Below are 16,660 nucleotides of genomic sequence, written 5' to 3' on the forward strand. Positions count from 1 at the left end.
TGCACATGTTAAGATAGAAAGTCGCTCTAAGTGGTAAGTTAAATAGATATTTTGGGACAGTCCGACCAAACTGCTGGGTATTGCGTCGTCTGACCAATATGGATAGTATAAGAGCCCAATGAATGAAGTGGCACCTATCTATCGATAAAAATTCCATTAGTAGTCTGCATTCTATCATTATAGGAAAGACTTAAAAACCATTATAGTTATTAGGAGTGGTGTGTTGAGAGATTACCTTTGCCTCAACGTAAACAAAAAATACCAGAACCTATAACGAAAATCATTTTGTAGGCAGTAGGCTTTAGACGTTAAGTTGCAAGGGGCTGGAAGCTGAGATGATCATTTTAGAAAGATCGATAGTGAAAGAGCTTAATGTAGAAAATGTCACCTGTCTATCAACAAAAATTACAATGTTGCTACGTATATTTAGATAATATAGTGTCCTACAGACTGCCATTATTGCAAAGACTGTAGCCTGAAAACACTATACATTTTCATAGGATGTTGAGAGATAATCTCAGCCTCGTCGTAAAAAATACGGCAACCAACTCAGTTCCTTTTTTTTATAATTATGCGAGCAATAGGCTTTTAATCCTCTTCCACAAGTTCTTGAATTCCGATATTCGAAAGCGTTGAGTAGCGCTTAGCTGGAAGCAACGATGATCATTACTTGAAGATCGTAAGTGCTTTTTAGGGAGCTCCTGCTCAGTAAAAACGTTCATTACCATATACAAATGGGGGAAAAATGAAAAAAATTTACTTAAACAATAGAATTTTAAGTCATTATTATAACACGACGATGTTATTGAAAATTAATACTAACCAACAACGCTGACAAGTAATTAGAAAAAAAAGCCATTAAAAATGGCATGAAAAAACATATGCGAGTCATAGACAGCAAGAATATATAACACAATATTAGTAAAACCTTATTAGACTACTTCTGAGTGATCCACAGTCATTAAAATATATGTTGTTTAATAAGTAATTACAATTGAAAGGTTTTGTTGGATTTTAATCTTATGCGTACTGATCTCCAGACTATATATAGCTGGTCCTTAATAAATTTCGTCTTAGTTCATCACGATTAATACTTTATTATTGAAACATTTCAAGTTGATGTGAGGGTAGTCTTAGTCAAGGCCATTGATAACAGCTCAATCTGGGATAATCAGGCCATTTTTTCTTTCTTTGTCTTAGAAAAATTTTATTTTATTTAAGACGTATTTTATTTTCTAGATAATGAAATATATTTTAAACAAGACGAAGTTGCATAATAATTTCAAAATAAATTTTATTTGGATAATTTTATCTAATTAAATAATTATAATTAACTTGGAAACGATCAATCAACGATCTGCTTATGATAGCAGCGCATGTTCATGTTCCTGATATCCCTTAATATCTGAAAATTCTAAAATCTTAAAATTGGTCACATTAATTTATATAATTCTGAGTCTTTTGTATATAAGGTATTTCGAAAAATAACTTAAAACTATAAAAACTTAAAACAACAAGAACAGCAACAATAACATAATAACTTCCTTTTAGTTGTGCTTTCCTTAAGCTCTTGTTCTCTTTGAACTCACTCATATCTAAGTAAAACATTAGCAATCTTTTAAACTATACTTTGACAATGTATAAATTAAATAACAACATTAATATAAAAACCTACACAAAACTAAAACTTTAATAACAACAACTAGAAGATAAACAATTACAAAAATAACATAAAATACAATTAAACTTCTTTGACTAATCTCATAGTAATTATGCTATTTAGAAATCATCATCATCATCATTAGTTATGCCTACATTCTAACAAAACTTATAGATACAAAATATTTAAAACTAACACAAACACACAGGACAATTGAAACTAACAGACGAACAATATTGTATGTATGAGTTTATACTTTGCTAACTTAATATGTTGTTGGTGTAAGTATGTACTATACATACAAATATACTGGGAGTATGTTGCATAGTATTATAACTTATTATCTCTTAATCTAAAATGTAATAAATAATTAAAAACGTAAAACGAATAAAAAAAAACTTAAAACAAAAAAAGAAAAGGTCTTCCTTAACTATACAAAAATCAACAACAACAACAAATACATAACAAAAGTGAAAAATCTAAAAAAAATAAATTAAACGAATAACAACAAAAAGTTTTATATGGTCATTAAGCTTATTATCATCTGTCTACACGTAACCAATGACATACAACACAAACACACACACACACACTAACACATGAGATTATACACCACCCCAACCTCATCGAAGCATAGCTCCTTCAGCTAATGCTTTTTTTCATTCCTATGTCTGCAATAAAGTAAGCACAAGTTTAGAAAAGTGGGAGTACAACAAGACGTATGAGTAACATTAATTTGATTTATGGCGGAGTAGTAATATAAAATCTTTATATTTAGCTCATTTTTCAATTATCTAGTATTTTAGACACAAGACTGGAACATTGATTTGAATATTAATAAGACATAACGAAACACGAAATTGTATTCAAAATTTCTATGTTGAAACCAGAAATAATATTTTTTCTATAAAAATGAGTCGCGTTAAAGAGGGATTCATCACAGCAAAACCTAGAATCATGATATTTCGACAGTAGGGTTGGTTAATGGAATTTTGAAATTGTACGAAACCGCATTTAAAAGTGTACTTTTTTGAGTCATATTGAACCTAATCTAAACACAAACAATTCAAGCCGACTTTTTCACATAGTAAAGTAATCAATATTTGTAGTACATTAGTCAATGTACTAGTCCAATGACAAGACAAAAAGTTATTCTATAGAATAGACGGGAGACTAGTCTACACTAGTCCAAATACTAATTCAGAAACAAAAACTATAGATTAGTCATTAGACAAGTCAATATTCTACTATTCTCTGTTTATGGACTTAAGGATAGAGCAGTCTATAAACTAGACAAAAGACTACTACTACTCCAAAGAGACTACTACTACTCCAAAAAGCAGAAAAGCGATCGGAAAAAAGTAAAACTACAAGGTACTTTTTTTGTTAAATGTTGTCTGCTTATAATCTTTTCCAGGATTATTTACAATATCCTCTTCCGAAGTTAAGTAAAAATTTGAAAGAAGTCTTTAAACTTTGTATTAAAAATAATTTTTTTAACAATAATTTCATAATTTAAAATTGTAAAAAATGGGTCATTGGTGTACTAGTGTACTTTTGAAAATCGAATTTTAGCAAAAAAGTACAATTACACCAATTTTACCAAAAGAACGATTTTTTCAAAATTAAAAATAAGTAAGCCAACAGATAAAAACTATATTTTGTTCCTCTTTCACACCTGATGTGTCTTTTAAAACAAGATTGGTACTTTTGTGATATTTGGCCGATTAAGAAAAAGCAAAGATATAAATAAAATTTTAAGTCCATTTTACTCTACCCCCAATTATAGTTTAACTGGTAGATATCGGTTTAAATAATTTTTATAAGAGAATAAAAAAATAATTTATGAGAGTCTGGTACTTTTCCAAAAAATCGCATTTTTATTAAGCTTAAAGGGTAAAACTTTCTAAATAGCCCATTTATCTTCTAAACAAATGACTATTCAAATAATACTTCCAAGCTGTTCTATTTTAATCAGTTCCACTTTTTTAAGTTGGTAGTTTTGGAGATTTATAAAGTGATTATTCCCAGTCCTTTTGGGATTAATAATAATATTGGTCTTAGAAATATTAAATTTATAAAGTACCTTCATGAAATCTGCTTGAAGGTACTCATCATTCATTAACTGGAACTTTTTTAACAAGTTTTTAAGCTCCTTAATTTCCTTAGCCGGTATTGTTGAAGATTTCTAAAGTAATTATTTCTAGAAATATAAAAGAACATAATATTGGTCTTAGGAACATTAAATTTACAATGCAGGGTTCTGAATGAAATGGGTAAAGTTTAAAAACCAATTTTTGAGAGTTTATAACCCAAGATAATTTATTATAAATCGAAGTGCTTCAAAAAAATACCATTAAGCATTAAGTGAATTTTTGTACCTTCTATGTAAGTGATATTTATCGATTTCCAAAGAAGCGAAAAGAATCCAATTCAAAGTTTTGAATCAAACATAAAAATTACTTCTTGAAAATGATTTCAAGTGTAGTGAATATGGAATCAAGAACATCCCTCCTATGTCAAACTTGGGGTAAAATCATCACTTCTTCAGGTCAATTTCATTAATTTCGCGGATTAAATTCTACTTGTTTTTCGCTTCATTGGAACTTCTTTTTTAGCTGGGTTTATAAAATGTCATACATTTGATAATTCATTCTATTAACATTAAAATAAAGGCTAACATGTCATCTTTCTTCTTCGGCTCAATGCCGTTTCAACTTTTTTAAAATTGTGTCACTCTGCGTAATTAATTTGGGAAAATAAACTGACTAAAAGTTTCATTTTGAAGATGAAGCTTTTTCCTTTCTTAAATGATACTTTTTATATAAAATTTCTATATAAATACGAAATTAAAAATAGAAGTTTCTAACAAATTGACATATTTATCTCAAGTGAGTGAAAATACAATGGTCAGAATTCTTAAAAATTTAAAATCCTGAATGCATGATAGCTTGTAAGAGTGAAGTTTTTGTTATTCATCTCTATGGAGCCTAGGTGAAATAATGAAATATGAAATAATGAAATTTTGAACTTATGTTCAAAATTTCATCAAATTATCTTGAAAACTGCGACCTGTAGTTTGATAGCAAGATTTACAAGAACGGACGAATATAGCTAAATCGATTCAGAAAGTCATTCTGAGTCGATTGGTAATATTTATGGTGAGAATAGGCAAATATTTTTGTGTTTTACAAACATCAAGACAAACCCAATAGACCCTCTACACTAAAATAGTGTAGAGTATAAATATAAGTTCCTAACGGAATAAGAACTTATTTCCAGTGACATATGTTTTCAACAGAGTGCAAATGTGCAGAATTTTTAAACATACAGTGTCCTAAATTAATTATAATGTTTAAGATTGGGCTTCAACTGTCTGAAATAATAAAACACATTTTAACAAACAGGCTTTGTCCCTGAGTTACAAGGTTTACATGTAGGAAGGTTTACAAGGTTTACATGTAGGAACATACGGAGAAATAAGGGGACATTGATTAAATAGATTTAGAAGCAATTCTAAAGTTATTCAGTCTAATTAAAGGAAAGTGTAGAACTATAATTCTTATGAGCACACATATGTACATCAGTAGGATATCAAATGAAGAAGCCAGTAACTGAAATTATGTTCCAACTATGAGTGCTACAAATATAAAACACTTATGAATGAATTGAATATAACAAAAAATATAGCATTACTCATACGCACCAATACTACTCATACGTACTCTTACATTCTATTAAATTAAATACCAGCCAGTCATTTGCCAAACACATTTTTTGTCGTAATCATTAAAAAAAAAACACAAAATTTTAACGAAAAATACTTGCCAAAATAATAGAATTTTTTAAAGAAATAACTAATAAAACATGAAATCAACTATAAGATCTGAATAATTCGTAATCAAAAAGGGTAATTTTTTTCTAATTTAATTATATGGCTTATTTTTTTTACAAAAGAAAAACAACACACACTCTCTATATGGTTTCAAGTGGTATACAAAAGTTTTTTGAAAATTCATAGCAAATCAAGCAATATACAAAAAAAAACAACAACAAAAATTAATTAAATAAAAACATAAAACGATTTTTAGACAATCGATAATTTAATAAAATTTAAAAAAAAATTAAAAAAGTTTGATACCATAAAAGTTGGAAAATTAAAATGTTAAAAGGAAATTTAAGAAAAAAATCTTTTAAATAAAACAACAAAACATACATAAAAATATCATTTTGACAATAGTTTAAAAGAAAATTAGTCAATTTTTGAGTTTTGTTTTTAAAGAAAATGATAGATTTTATTTAGAAAATTATATAGAATTATTTTCCCTAAAATACAAAGAAAAATATAAACAAATTAGTTATGATTACGAAATTTTAATAAAACCGAGAAAAAAATGGCGAATTTAAATTAAACCGAATAAATGAAAAATAATTACACTAAGTAACAAAGAAATTAAAAAAACCTCAAACTATTTCGGTTTCTTATTTAAAAAAAAAAATTAACTAAAGAAAAGCTAAATAAATAAAAATACTAACAACAACTACAAAAAAACACTTGACAAATTTACTTACAATTTATTAAATAATTTAAGTAAAAAATAAAAAAAAGAAAACTAAAACTAACAAAATTTGGCCATATAAAATTACTAAATAATATTTAAATAAATAATTTAAACAAAAATTAATAAAACAATACACACTTTAACTAAATACTCGCTTGCTTATATTTTACAAATATTTAACTAACTTTATAAAACAAATAGACATTTAAAGCAATTATAATAATAATGATAAATACAAGCTATAGGCAAATAAAAGAAAATTAATAGTTCTAAAAATAAATTTAAAAAAAAACAAAAACAAAACCACAATATTTAAACAAGCCCAAGTCTCTAAAACTGCTAGAGATGTGGTGAATTGTGTAAAGCAGAGGATCTAAATTAATTCATAAGTTAAACCCTCCCTACAACAAAAAAAAAAAACAAAACAAAAACAAACTAACAACAAAATTAATTAAATTTCCATTAACAAGAAAAAAAGTAAAAACAGCAATAAAAATTATATAAAAAAATAAATTAAAATTAATTTAAATAAAAAAAAAAACTTTAAAAAAGGAGGTCCCCCCATTTAAATCTTTTAAAAAATAAGTTTTAACTTAAATAAGTTTAACTTTAACTTTAAGTATTAAAACATAAGTTAAGTAAGCCCAAATTAAACACCTACAACCCAAAACCACATACACGTAAAAAAAACAAACAAAAATCGGTGCATAATCAATTGAAAATTTTAGTTTTAAGTTATTATAAAAAAAAACCAAAATAAATAAATAACATAATTATATAGTAAATATAGTTAATTTTAGTAATTAATTAAACAAGCTAAAATAAAAAACACAAAATTTTTTATGTAGTTTTTAGTTTAGTTTTTTTTTAAAAAAGTACAACCTAAACATCTAGTGACAGCGATAATGTGAAATTTTAAAAATTATATTTCCATTTGAAAACACAATAAAATTCAAACAAGAAAAAGTATAACAAAAAATAATTAACAACCAATACATAGTAGTAATAAAAACTTAAATTGAAAAACCAAATTATTTTCATAACGAAAAAAAAAATAATAAAAAATTAATTGTAGATAAAATTATAAAGTAAATATATATTTAAATACGAATTAATAAAAAAGAAAATTAATTGAAAAAATACATATTTAATAAAAAAAAAGCAATAATTGATATAAAATAAAATTAAATTTACTAAAAAAATCTAGTAATTTTTATTTTAGGTTATTAAATTGTTTATTTTCAAAAAGCCAAAATATTCTCCGATAAATTATTTTAACTTGAGTATATTAGGTGTATAATTTTAAAACTGTGAGATTTTAAAAATTTGAAAAATTTTTCAAAACAAATAGTAGTAGGATCTAGACTATAAGGTCAATGAGGCCAAAATTTACACTTCTTTCCAAATATTCCTTAACAGGAATTACAATGTGGCCGAATATTATAATATTATGTTATGAAGTCTGAGCGCCTTTACTACTCACGTTAAATAAATCAGTTGTGATGGACAGATTTTAGCCAAAATTCTTAATACCAACAACAAAGTACATTTTAGGTTTAAAAGTACATACTAAAGTAAATTTCGGCCTTTTGGCCAAAGACTCTATACAGTGCGAAAAAAATCTTTTAAAAATAATACGCGCCTGGTACCAAATTAACATCAACGTGTTTATAATTTTTCAATACCATCCGTTGTCAAAGTATGTACGGATAGTTTTCAAATCAACAATAACTAGTATGAATGTATAGACGGGCATAGCCAACCATATGACCCTACACCAGCCAGTATTTAAAAAAAAAATAACGGGGATGATTTGTATTTTACCTTTTTCTGGAATATTTTTACTTTTTTTTGGCAAATAAAGAGAATTTTTACAAGAGGGGAGTAGAAGAAAATATGGACCTATCTTTATAAATGTTGATACAGGAATTCACGTCTAATTTAAAGTTATTTATGTAAAATTTAAAAGTGTTATTAGTGTTTATAAGTGAATTTTGACCTTCAAGTCATTTTCTGAAAGGAGTTTGAATGGGGGCTAGGGTCAGTTGAGAACCGATCACTATAAAAATCGGTTCTATAAAACTATGTTTTGCTGACTTTAACTTGGCGGACGGACGGTCATAGCTTTATCAACTATGAAAACGATTCTAAGCCAATTAGTATACTTTAATGTGGGTATAGGACGAATATTTTTGTATGTTACAAACATCATCACAAACCACTAAAGTGGTGTAGGGTATAAAAAATATAAAAAAATACACGACAGTTACTAAATCAATCAAAAATAAAAATGTGTTACCATAGTGAAAACACTATGTTGTCAAACAGAACGTTGCGTTCTTGAAATGACAGCAATGCATTGTCGAAGTCATTACGGTACATTTCCATAATGACACAAAGCGTAATCGAAATGTCAACAATGTAGTGTTGCAATGAAAACGATGCGTTGTCAAAATTACAACGGTGGTAGTTAAAATCATATCTGCATGTTAAATATTAACAAACGTGGTAAGCTTACTTTTGACAACGGATTGTATCCGGTATTTTGTTACATTTCTACCGGTATTTTCTCTACCAGTTTTTCCCAGTATTCTACCGGGTTTTCCCAGTATATGGACTAGTATATTAGCTGGACTATTAAATAGTCTTTCTTCTAGTCTGTGAACTATGGACCTATTTATGGATTAGTTTATTAGCTAGACTATTAAATAGTCTATGTAGTCTATCATCTAGACTGAAGACTATTATATTAACATGTCTAAGCATGACATCATTCTAGACTACATAATAGTAATCTATGAACTAGTCAATTATGTAGTCTATTGATTGGTTTAATGTCTAGCTGTCTATAAGCCTGTCTATTAACTTATTCTTAGACAAATCTATTGTCAATGGTCTATTAATTGCTTAGGATATTTTGACCTAATGTTACGTCAAACATAATCCTTTGGTAAAAAAAACAGTTTAAGCTCCAATACAAATTTTGATGGTCAATCGCAAACGAAATTGAATTGGCAATTTTCTCAGATGCAACAATGACAACATAGACAAGATGGCAATAAAATGGAACTTCCAATAGCAGAACAGTCAGACCAACAAACACCTGAAGGAGGCAAATCGAGACTTAAGCAAATACAACTTGAAAGTTATGGAACGAAGTGAAGGTAATAGTACAAGCCCTGGTTCTGCTTCAGAACCATAGAAATACAGGAATGTATGTATATATCTCCATTAGATTATCGACTAGTATCCCTGCTGAACCAGAGACAGAAAATAATTATTATGTCTCTGTGCTGAACACATATTAATTAGATAAGTTTCTAATATGGAGAAGTTACTCAATATATGTATACCTTAAATTTTATTGAAAAATTTGGCAAAAAAATCAGTTAAAATAGACTTGAATCGAATTATGAACTGATACTTATAGAATTCTGAAAAATCAGCAAAAGAAAAAGCTTCATTGTCATTTAGTAGCTTCTTTTGGAATAGATATTTGACTGGAGTAACTATTGACTTTCTCCTAAGACAAGCATATGTGAAAATATCTAGTCAACTTAGGTTAGGTTGATACATTAAAACCAAAGCAATTCTTCTAGGTCACTATCGGTCCTATTATGCATTCCTTTCCATCGAAAATTACAAAAACAAAAACCTTATTTATTATTCATTGAATGTAAGTATAATCGTATGATGGGGAAAACTCAGTATGGACTACATTTTTTAGAATTTTTCGATTAGTGTTCGTGGGGGATATTATTTCCGAAATAATATCACTCCTAAGATATTTGGACCTAATTTCGGCAAAACTAAAGAGGATTCTCCAAGTTTTACTTTTTTCATGGACTGTTTTATAGAATTCATGGACTTTTTAAAGATTTCATTTTATCGTTTAAACAGACGAAAGAGTTGACAATATACGTCTATCACAAGAGGACTCCACTCTGTACTAGGAAAGGATAAGAACAATTTTTAAGAAAAACCAAGTGATTAATATTTTTCTGATATTTAAATCACTACAGAGTTGTTAATTGTTTAACAATCAACTAATTTTTAAATTCTTTAAACGGTATCCAATATTGGAAATCCTACTAAATTATTTTGGCTTTATTTTATTATTTATACTTTTTTATATTAAATAATAATTGAAAAAATAAATATAAAATAAAAACCAAACATTAAACTATTCCCCCAAAAAATTAAGGCAATAAATAATGTTTAAGCTTAAATATATGTATATGATTTTATGTTATTCAAAGATAATTTTTTTAAATGGTTGTAAGATAGTATAAAAATGGTAAAAATTTTTCAAAAAAAAAAAAAACTTTTGTAAAATTCCAACAAAAATTATATATTAAAATAAATGAATTTAAGGTTTATGCTGAAATTAATGATAAAGTCAAGAAAATATTTAAAATAACACATACATAATTTTTAATATTACAATTTTTTTCTTTATTTTTTTTTAATTATTTTCTTTATTAAACATAAAAAAACTAAAGTTAAATACCAGGTTAATAATTCAGAAAAGAAAATTATAATAAATTAATGAGAACAAAATAAATATAATTAATTAAAAATCAATTGTATTGATTAGTTGAAAGTTAAAAGAAAAAAATAAAACATATTTAATAAAACAAATTAATAAATAAATAAAATTAAATAAAGTAAAATAAAGTACTAACACATTGTTAATGTTTAATAAACCAAAAGAAGCAAAATTGTAATAAATTTAATTATACTAAAACAAACAACAACAAAAAACGTATAAACTGAAATGAAATTTAACGAAAAATAAAAAAAGAAACTGAATTTACGTTAGAAAAATTTTAAATGTTTTTTTTCTTTATTTTGAAGAATATTTTTTAACGCTAAAAAAGGTAAGTATGGAAGAAGTTTCCTTTGATTTGTTTATACTTTGGAAAAAATCATGTATGGTAAGTCTATGTTAAGCATTTCCTGTTGGTCGTTTTTACACTACTACCCGCGTGGAGTTGCCAGTGTAGAGTGTTATTCATTTTATAAGAAGGTATTGCCAGATTGTCTCTAATTCAAAAATAAAAATGGATTGTTACATAGACGTTTAGAAAAGTATATTAAACATTAAACAATTGCGTTTTTTTAGAAAAACATGTAAATTCCAATAAATAAAAATCTCATAGAAGACTTTTTTATCAATTTAACAATATGTTACTTTTTTCGAGATTTTCAGCTTATAAATAGTTATTATTGAAATGTTTATTAATGTACGGATGGATGGACATAGTTAAATCTACTCTGAAGTGTCATAACCACTCGAACTATAATTTTAGATTTCTTGCGAAAAAAACTTAATCTCTATTTTTAAGGCCGATATGAATATTACGGACCGACTTTTTAAAATTTTTAACGAATTTGATCCTTGCATCAAGAACCATATACTATATGTACATACTCTCGTATATGACATAATTCATTGATTTATCTGCAATATTTTTCTTTAATATGAACAAGAATTATATGAAAAAGAACTATTTATACTCTACACCGCTTGAGTGTGCAGGGTATATTGGGTTTGTGATGAGGTTTGTAACGCACAATATTATTGGTGATATACCCAACTTAAAGTATACCAATCGGCTCAGAATCATATTCTGAGTCGATTTAGCTATGTCCGTCCGTCCGTCCATATAAATCTTGTAATCAAACTACAGGTCGCAATTTTGAAGATAATTCAATGAAATTTAGTACATGATCGTCTATTATCTCAGGGATCAATCCTATTGGTAATTTTCAAGATCGGTCTATTATAGGGCTTGTAAACCTTGCAATCGAACTACGGGTGTCAATTTTGGTGATATTGTTGACGAAGCCTCATTTGACTCCAGACCCTATAAATTTCCAAATTTGACTTAAATATCCACAGTTTTATTCAATAATAAATGACTAAAGTATATCTGAGGCAAGGAACAAGCCAATTTAAATGTTATATTATAAAAACTTAATCACATTTTACTTTTTGTAACAGGTGTAGTGTATTATATGGTCGGCCTCGCCTAACGACTTGTTTTTTTTTTAGATTGTATAAAATTTTTATTCATAACTCTGAACTTCTGGGCAAGATCGGGCATAATTTTCAGCATGTTACACAGACATATAGACGGACGGAATGTCATAAGAATGACAATGTGTATTTGAACAAAAAACATTTCTATCCGATATTCAAAGGAATTTAGATACTGGATAGCAATGGTAGAAGATTTTTATTTTTAAGTTTAATTTGTTAAAAATTAATTGATCAATTTCGATATACAAATTTATCATAATTCAATTATAAAATTAACATTCAGAATTAAATCTTTAGGGACGTAAGGTTTCGAAGATTTTATAAATATTTAAAAAATTAATACAATTTAGTCGAATACATTTGTAAAATGTACCATTTAAAGAACGAAAAAGTATCAAAACCAATTATTATAACTGTTTGAAATTGACTTTTCGACAGATATTTATTTTATAAAAAACGTACCTTTAATCCATCTCGATTTCTCTAAATCCTTTTAAATCGCAAAATATTTTCTTATTTGACAGTACTGCTGCTTTAAAACAACATAAACTTCTTCTTTTTCACTTTTTTGCTTCTTCTTCTTCAACACTAACAAAAACCATGAATTAAATGGCGCTTTAAATTATAACAACAACAACATTTACTTTTTCACTAGCAGCACTTGTTGCACATGCATACATACACACACACTTATCACAAAGAATTTTGCCAAATTTTATTATCTAATTAATTCAATAAATATTAAACTTTATAACTTAATTTCATGAAATAATTATTCTTCAGCAATTATTGTTTAGTTTTATGTAACTTTTTTATAACGTTGTTAAGTTATTAACACAAATTTACAATAAAACAAATTCGCAAATGTACCGACCGACCGACCAACACACACTTTTCTATTAAAGAAATTTTGACAATTTTATTTTGTAATTTACTCAAAATATATTTCATTTTATAACTTAATTTCATGAAATAATCTTTCTTCAATAATTAAATATTCTTTTTATGTACTTTTTTTTATTATTTTGTTAGAATTTTATGACAATTTTTCAATTAAACTTATTAATAAACGAATAACTAACGTCTCAATTAAACCGGCCGAAAAAGACTAAAGTAAAATTTAACAGTTGCTTTTGTCTGTACTAAAAATATAATAACAATGACAGCGTTGCTAATGAAAGTAATGTAAGGAATTTATGAATAGAGGGAGTAACGGAAATATCCATTTCAAGTGCTTTTTGTTGTTTTGAAAGAAAATAAAAAAGGAAAATAATATTTATTTGTTTTAAATAGAACAGAAAGCATTATTTCAAAATAGGTCATTTAAGTGAAATTTTAAGTGCAATTTTGTCAAAGAAATGAATTTAGGAGGGAAGTGCCGAAAACATTTTTACATTTTTATTGAATTACTTCTTTATAGAAAACTGCCATTCAATAAAAGTGTATTTTACCCCCAATTACACAATGTCTAGTTATTCTTTATCTTAAGGTTAAATTGACAGTTTTCATACAAAAAATATTTTAATCGGCAGAATAACTTTCTGTTAAACGATAACCAGAAGTGGAGTTAACGGGGCTCAAAGTCATTTATTATAGAAAACTGTCATTGCATGGAATAATGTTAGCCAATACAGTTTTCTGCAGAAAAGTGTCCTGCCAAGAAAGTTTTCTGTAAAACAGTGTCCTGCCAAGACACTTGCGAATATATTTCTATATAGAAAACTGCCATTCTATAGAATAGTGTTTTGTGAAAAGTTTTCTATAGTGTTCTCAAAAAAAATATCTTGCGAAAATTGCTTTGGGAGGTTAACTTTCTATAGAAGAGTATTGGTATGACAGTTTTCTATAGAAAATGTCTTGCAAAAACAAAGCACATTAGAAAAGTGTCTTGTCAAACCATTTTATATAGAAAACTGTCATTCTATATAAAAGTTTAATTCGAATACAGTTTTCTATAGAAAAGTGTCCTGTAAAGATAGTTCTCTATAGAAAAATGTCTAGCGATTACAGTTTTCTTAAAAAGAAGTGTTCTCTATTAAATGTACCTTGCAAGATACTATTTGCATTTTTTCTATAGAAAAAAATTGTTTTCCAAAAATGTTTTCATTTGGAAGTTTCTTTTCCACAGTATATATTAACGAAAATCACATGTTTGTTTTAATTTTTCTTAATAGTTTTCTTTCTTTATTATTTTCTAAGAAAATATTCCAACAAATTATTTATTAATATGTATTAAAACTATTCCTGTGGATAATAGGTATTCTTCCACTTCTTTTTACTCTTAGGTCCTTCGGGTCGCACCTTGCGTGATATATACTCCTTTTGATGTTGATCTAATGTACGTTTCCAGGGATTATAGAATAGTTCAAAGTAACGACGTTTAGCTTCCAAAGGACGTGTATTATTATCAATTTTATACAATTTCTCCCACAAGTATATTTCCGGTAAGGCCAAATGGCGAGGACGATTAGAGACCAAATGTTTGAAGGTTTTTTCTAAAAATTCACGTTTTTCGTCATCTTCATAGTCGACAATGCGTTTATATTTTGAATCCAAAAATGGTTGCAATTCCTCCGCCGAACGTTGTACATTGGGTGCATTTGTATAGTAAGTGATTAAATATTTTAAAACTTCATCATTAAAGCCGACAATTTTGCCATTTTCATCAATTTCCTGATAGAGCGCCAATTCTGGTGTACCACGACAATAATTGACACGAGGATTTTCATTGATTTGACGACCGTTCATTAGCAAAGTATTCAATTGGTATTCGTAGAATGACCAAGTTTTGCCATCAGTTATAATAGTTTGAGTGTTAAGGGGGTAAGTAAGTTCGGAGAATGTATTAAACCCTTTATAATTGGCTAGAGCCAGCAGCCAAGCAAAACTAGATTGTATGGCATGAGCATGTAGAGCTTCATTATGGTCATCAGTAGCAGAACTCTGTGGTCGTATATGAAAACCGGCACGCGATTGATAGGAAAGTAAACCAAAACCAGCCATATTGCTGGGCCAGTGACCTATATGAAGAGTAGTTTGTTAATTTTTAAGTTTTTTAAGTTTTATATATTCATTTACCGGCAATATTGGTGCCATGTTGGTAGCCAGTGGTAAAGCCTAAACTTCTGGGATCAAATTCTAAGCGTGGTACTTTATTAGCCAGTTCAATGTTATTACTTTCTTCTTCTGTCTTCCAGCTGGACAACTGCAAACGATGCCTGAGGGCCAGCATAGGTTCACTTTTATACTGCATTAAACGATCGACGGGTTCTTTGGCTAAATGCTTTTGCCACTCATGACCTTCTTTGGACTTAACAACATTTTTGGGGGCCTGTATGCCACCCACAGACCAAAAAGCTTCATGTCTGGGATTATAATCGATTTCAGCTTCCTGCAAGTGTTGGTAATCGGCCGATAGACCGTTAATTAAAGCACGATTGATTTGCTCCACAATGACTTGAGTCAAGATACGCTCCCGTTCCTTGGGTTCCAAGTCAGAAGCATCAGGGTATTTTTGACTGAAAATAAAAAAGAAATATAATAAATCTGATCATACATCTTTTTATTAATAATATTTACTTAAAATAATCATGAGCCACTTCCAAAGCCTCCTGAACATCTCCCTTAAGAGTTTCTACGTATGAGTTTAATTTCTCATCTGTCTTCAACTCGCTGGGCATGTTTTCGTATAATGTCCTTGTGTAGTGTTGTATGGCTGGCAAACAATTATAGGGCAAACGTTCATCGTGCAACTGCACTACTTTATAGCCATAGTAGCGAGGCATATTGATTTTTATCATTTTCTCTTCCACTGTTGCAGCTTTTTGCACTTGCTCTTGAAATGATAAAGCTTCACGTTCTTTGCGAGCACTAAACGAGGGATCCTTGATTTCGGGATATTGTGCTACTTCGAAATATTCATCATTTTCTGTTACTGCCATTTGGGGAGCAGCACCAGCTGCCTGGGAATTTTTTGGTGTGGCAATGTAGTTACGACACACTGAAGCACATCGTGCTGTTAAAGATTCGGCACGACGCATTAACAGCATTTTAAGGAGTTGTTTTGATGTTTTAATTAATAATTTTATTTAAATTTTCTGCATAGAAAAAGAAAAAATACCGCACGTAAAATATCGTTTCGTTAAAAAAAGGTTATGAAATAACAGCTGTGTCTGCAGCAAGAAGAAGAACTGTCATTTTATCAACATTCACTTTAGAATGTCTACACACAAGCCGTTTTTACACTTCCACAAAGTGCTCCTATGAAATTTTATCAATTTTACCGATTCTCAACATATTTATATATATGAATATCCTAAAATTTCCTTGGACCTGAAAATTTAAAAATTCTCACGAAGGTGTATGGTTTTCTTTAAAACGAGTGTCTATTAA

The 16,660-nt window shown here is 28.0% G+C and overlaps 1 protein-coding gene across 1 annotated transcript; it reads right to left on the minus strand.

Annotated features, from left to right (window-relative positions):
- Nucleotides 1-14,428: 14,428 nt before the first annotated feature.
- On the minus strand, nucleotides 14,429-16,430 carry LOC111676005 (28S ribosomal protein S30, mitochondrial). Its single transcript, XM_023436887.2, has 3 exons — nucleotides 15,848-16,430; nucleotides 15,347-15,786; nucleotides 14,429-15,288 (listed from the first exon to the last, which is right to left on the minus strand). The coding sequence occupies exons 1-3, from the start codon at nucleotides 16,315-16,317 to the stop codon at nucleotides 14,507-14,509; spliced, it is 1,692 nt and encodes a 563-aa protein (XP_023292655.2). The 5' UTR covers nucleotides 16,318-16,430; the 3' UTR covers nucleotides 14,429-14,506.
- Nucleotides 16,431-16,660: the final 230 nt, after the last annotated feature.

Source organism: Lucilia cuprina, chromosome 3 (genome assembly GCF_022045245.1).
Source record: "Lucilia cuprina isolate Lc7/37 chromosome 3, ASM2204524v1, whole genome shotgun sequence".
In the NCBI taxonomy this organism is placed as follows: Eukaryota; Metazoa; Arthropoda; class Insecta; order Diptera; family Calliphoridae; genus Lucilia; species Lucilia cuprina.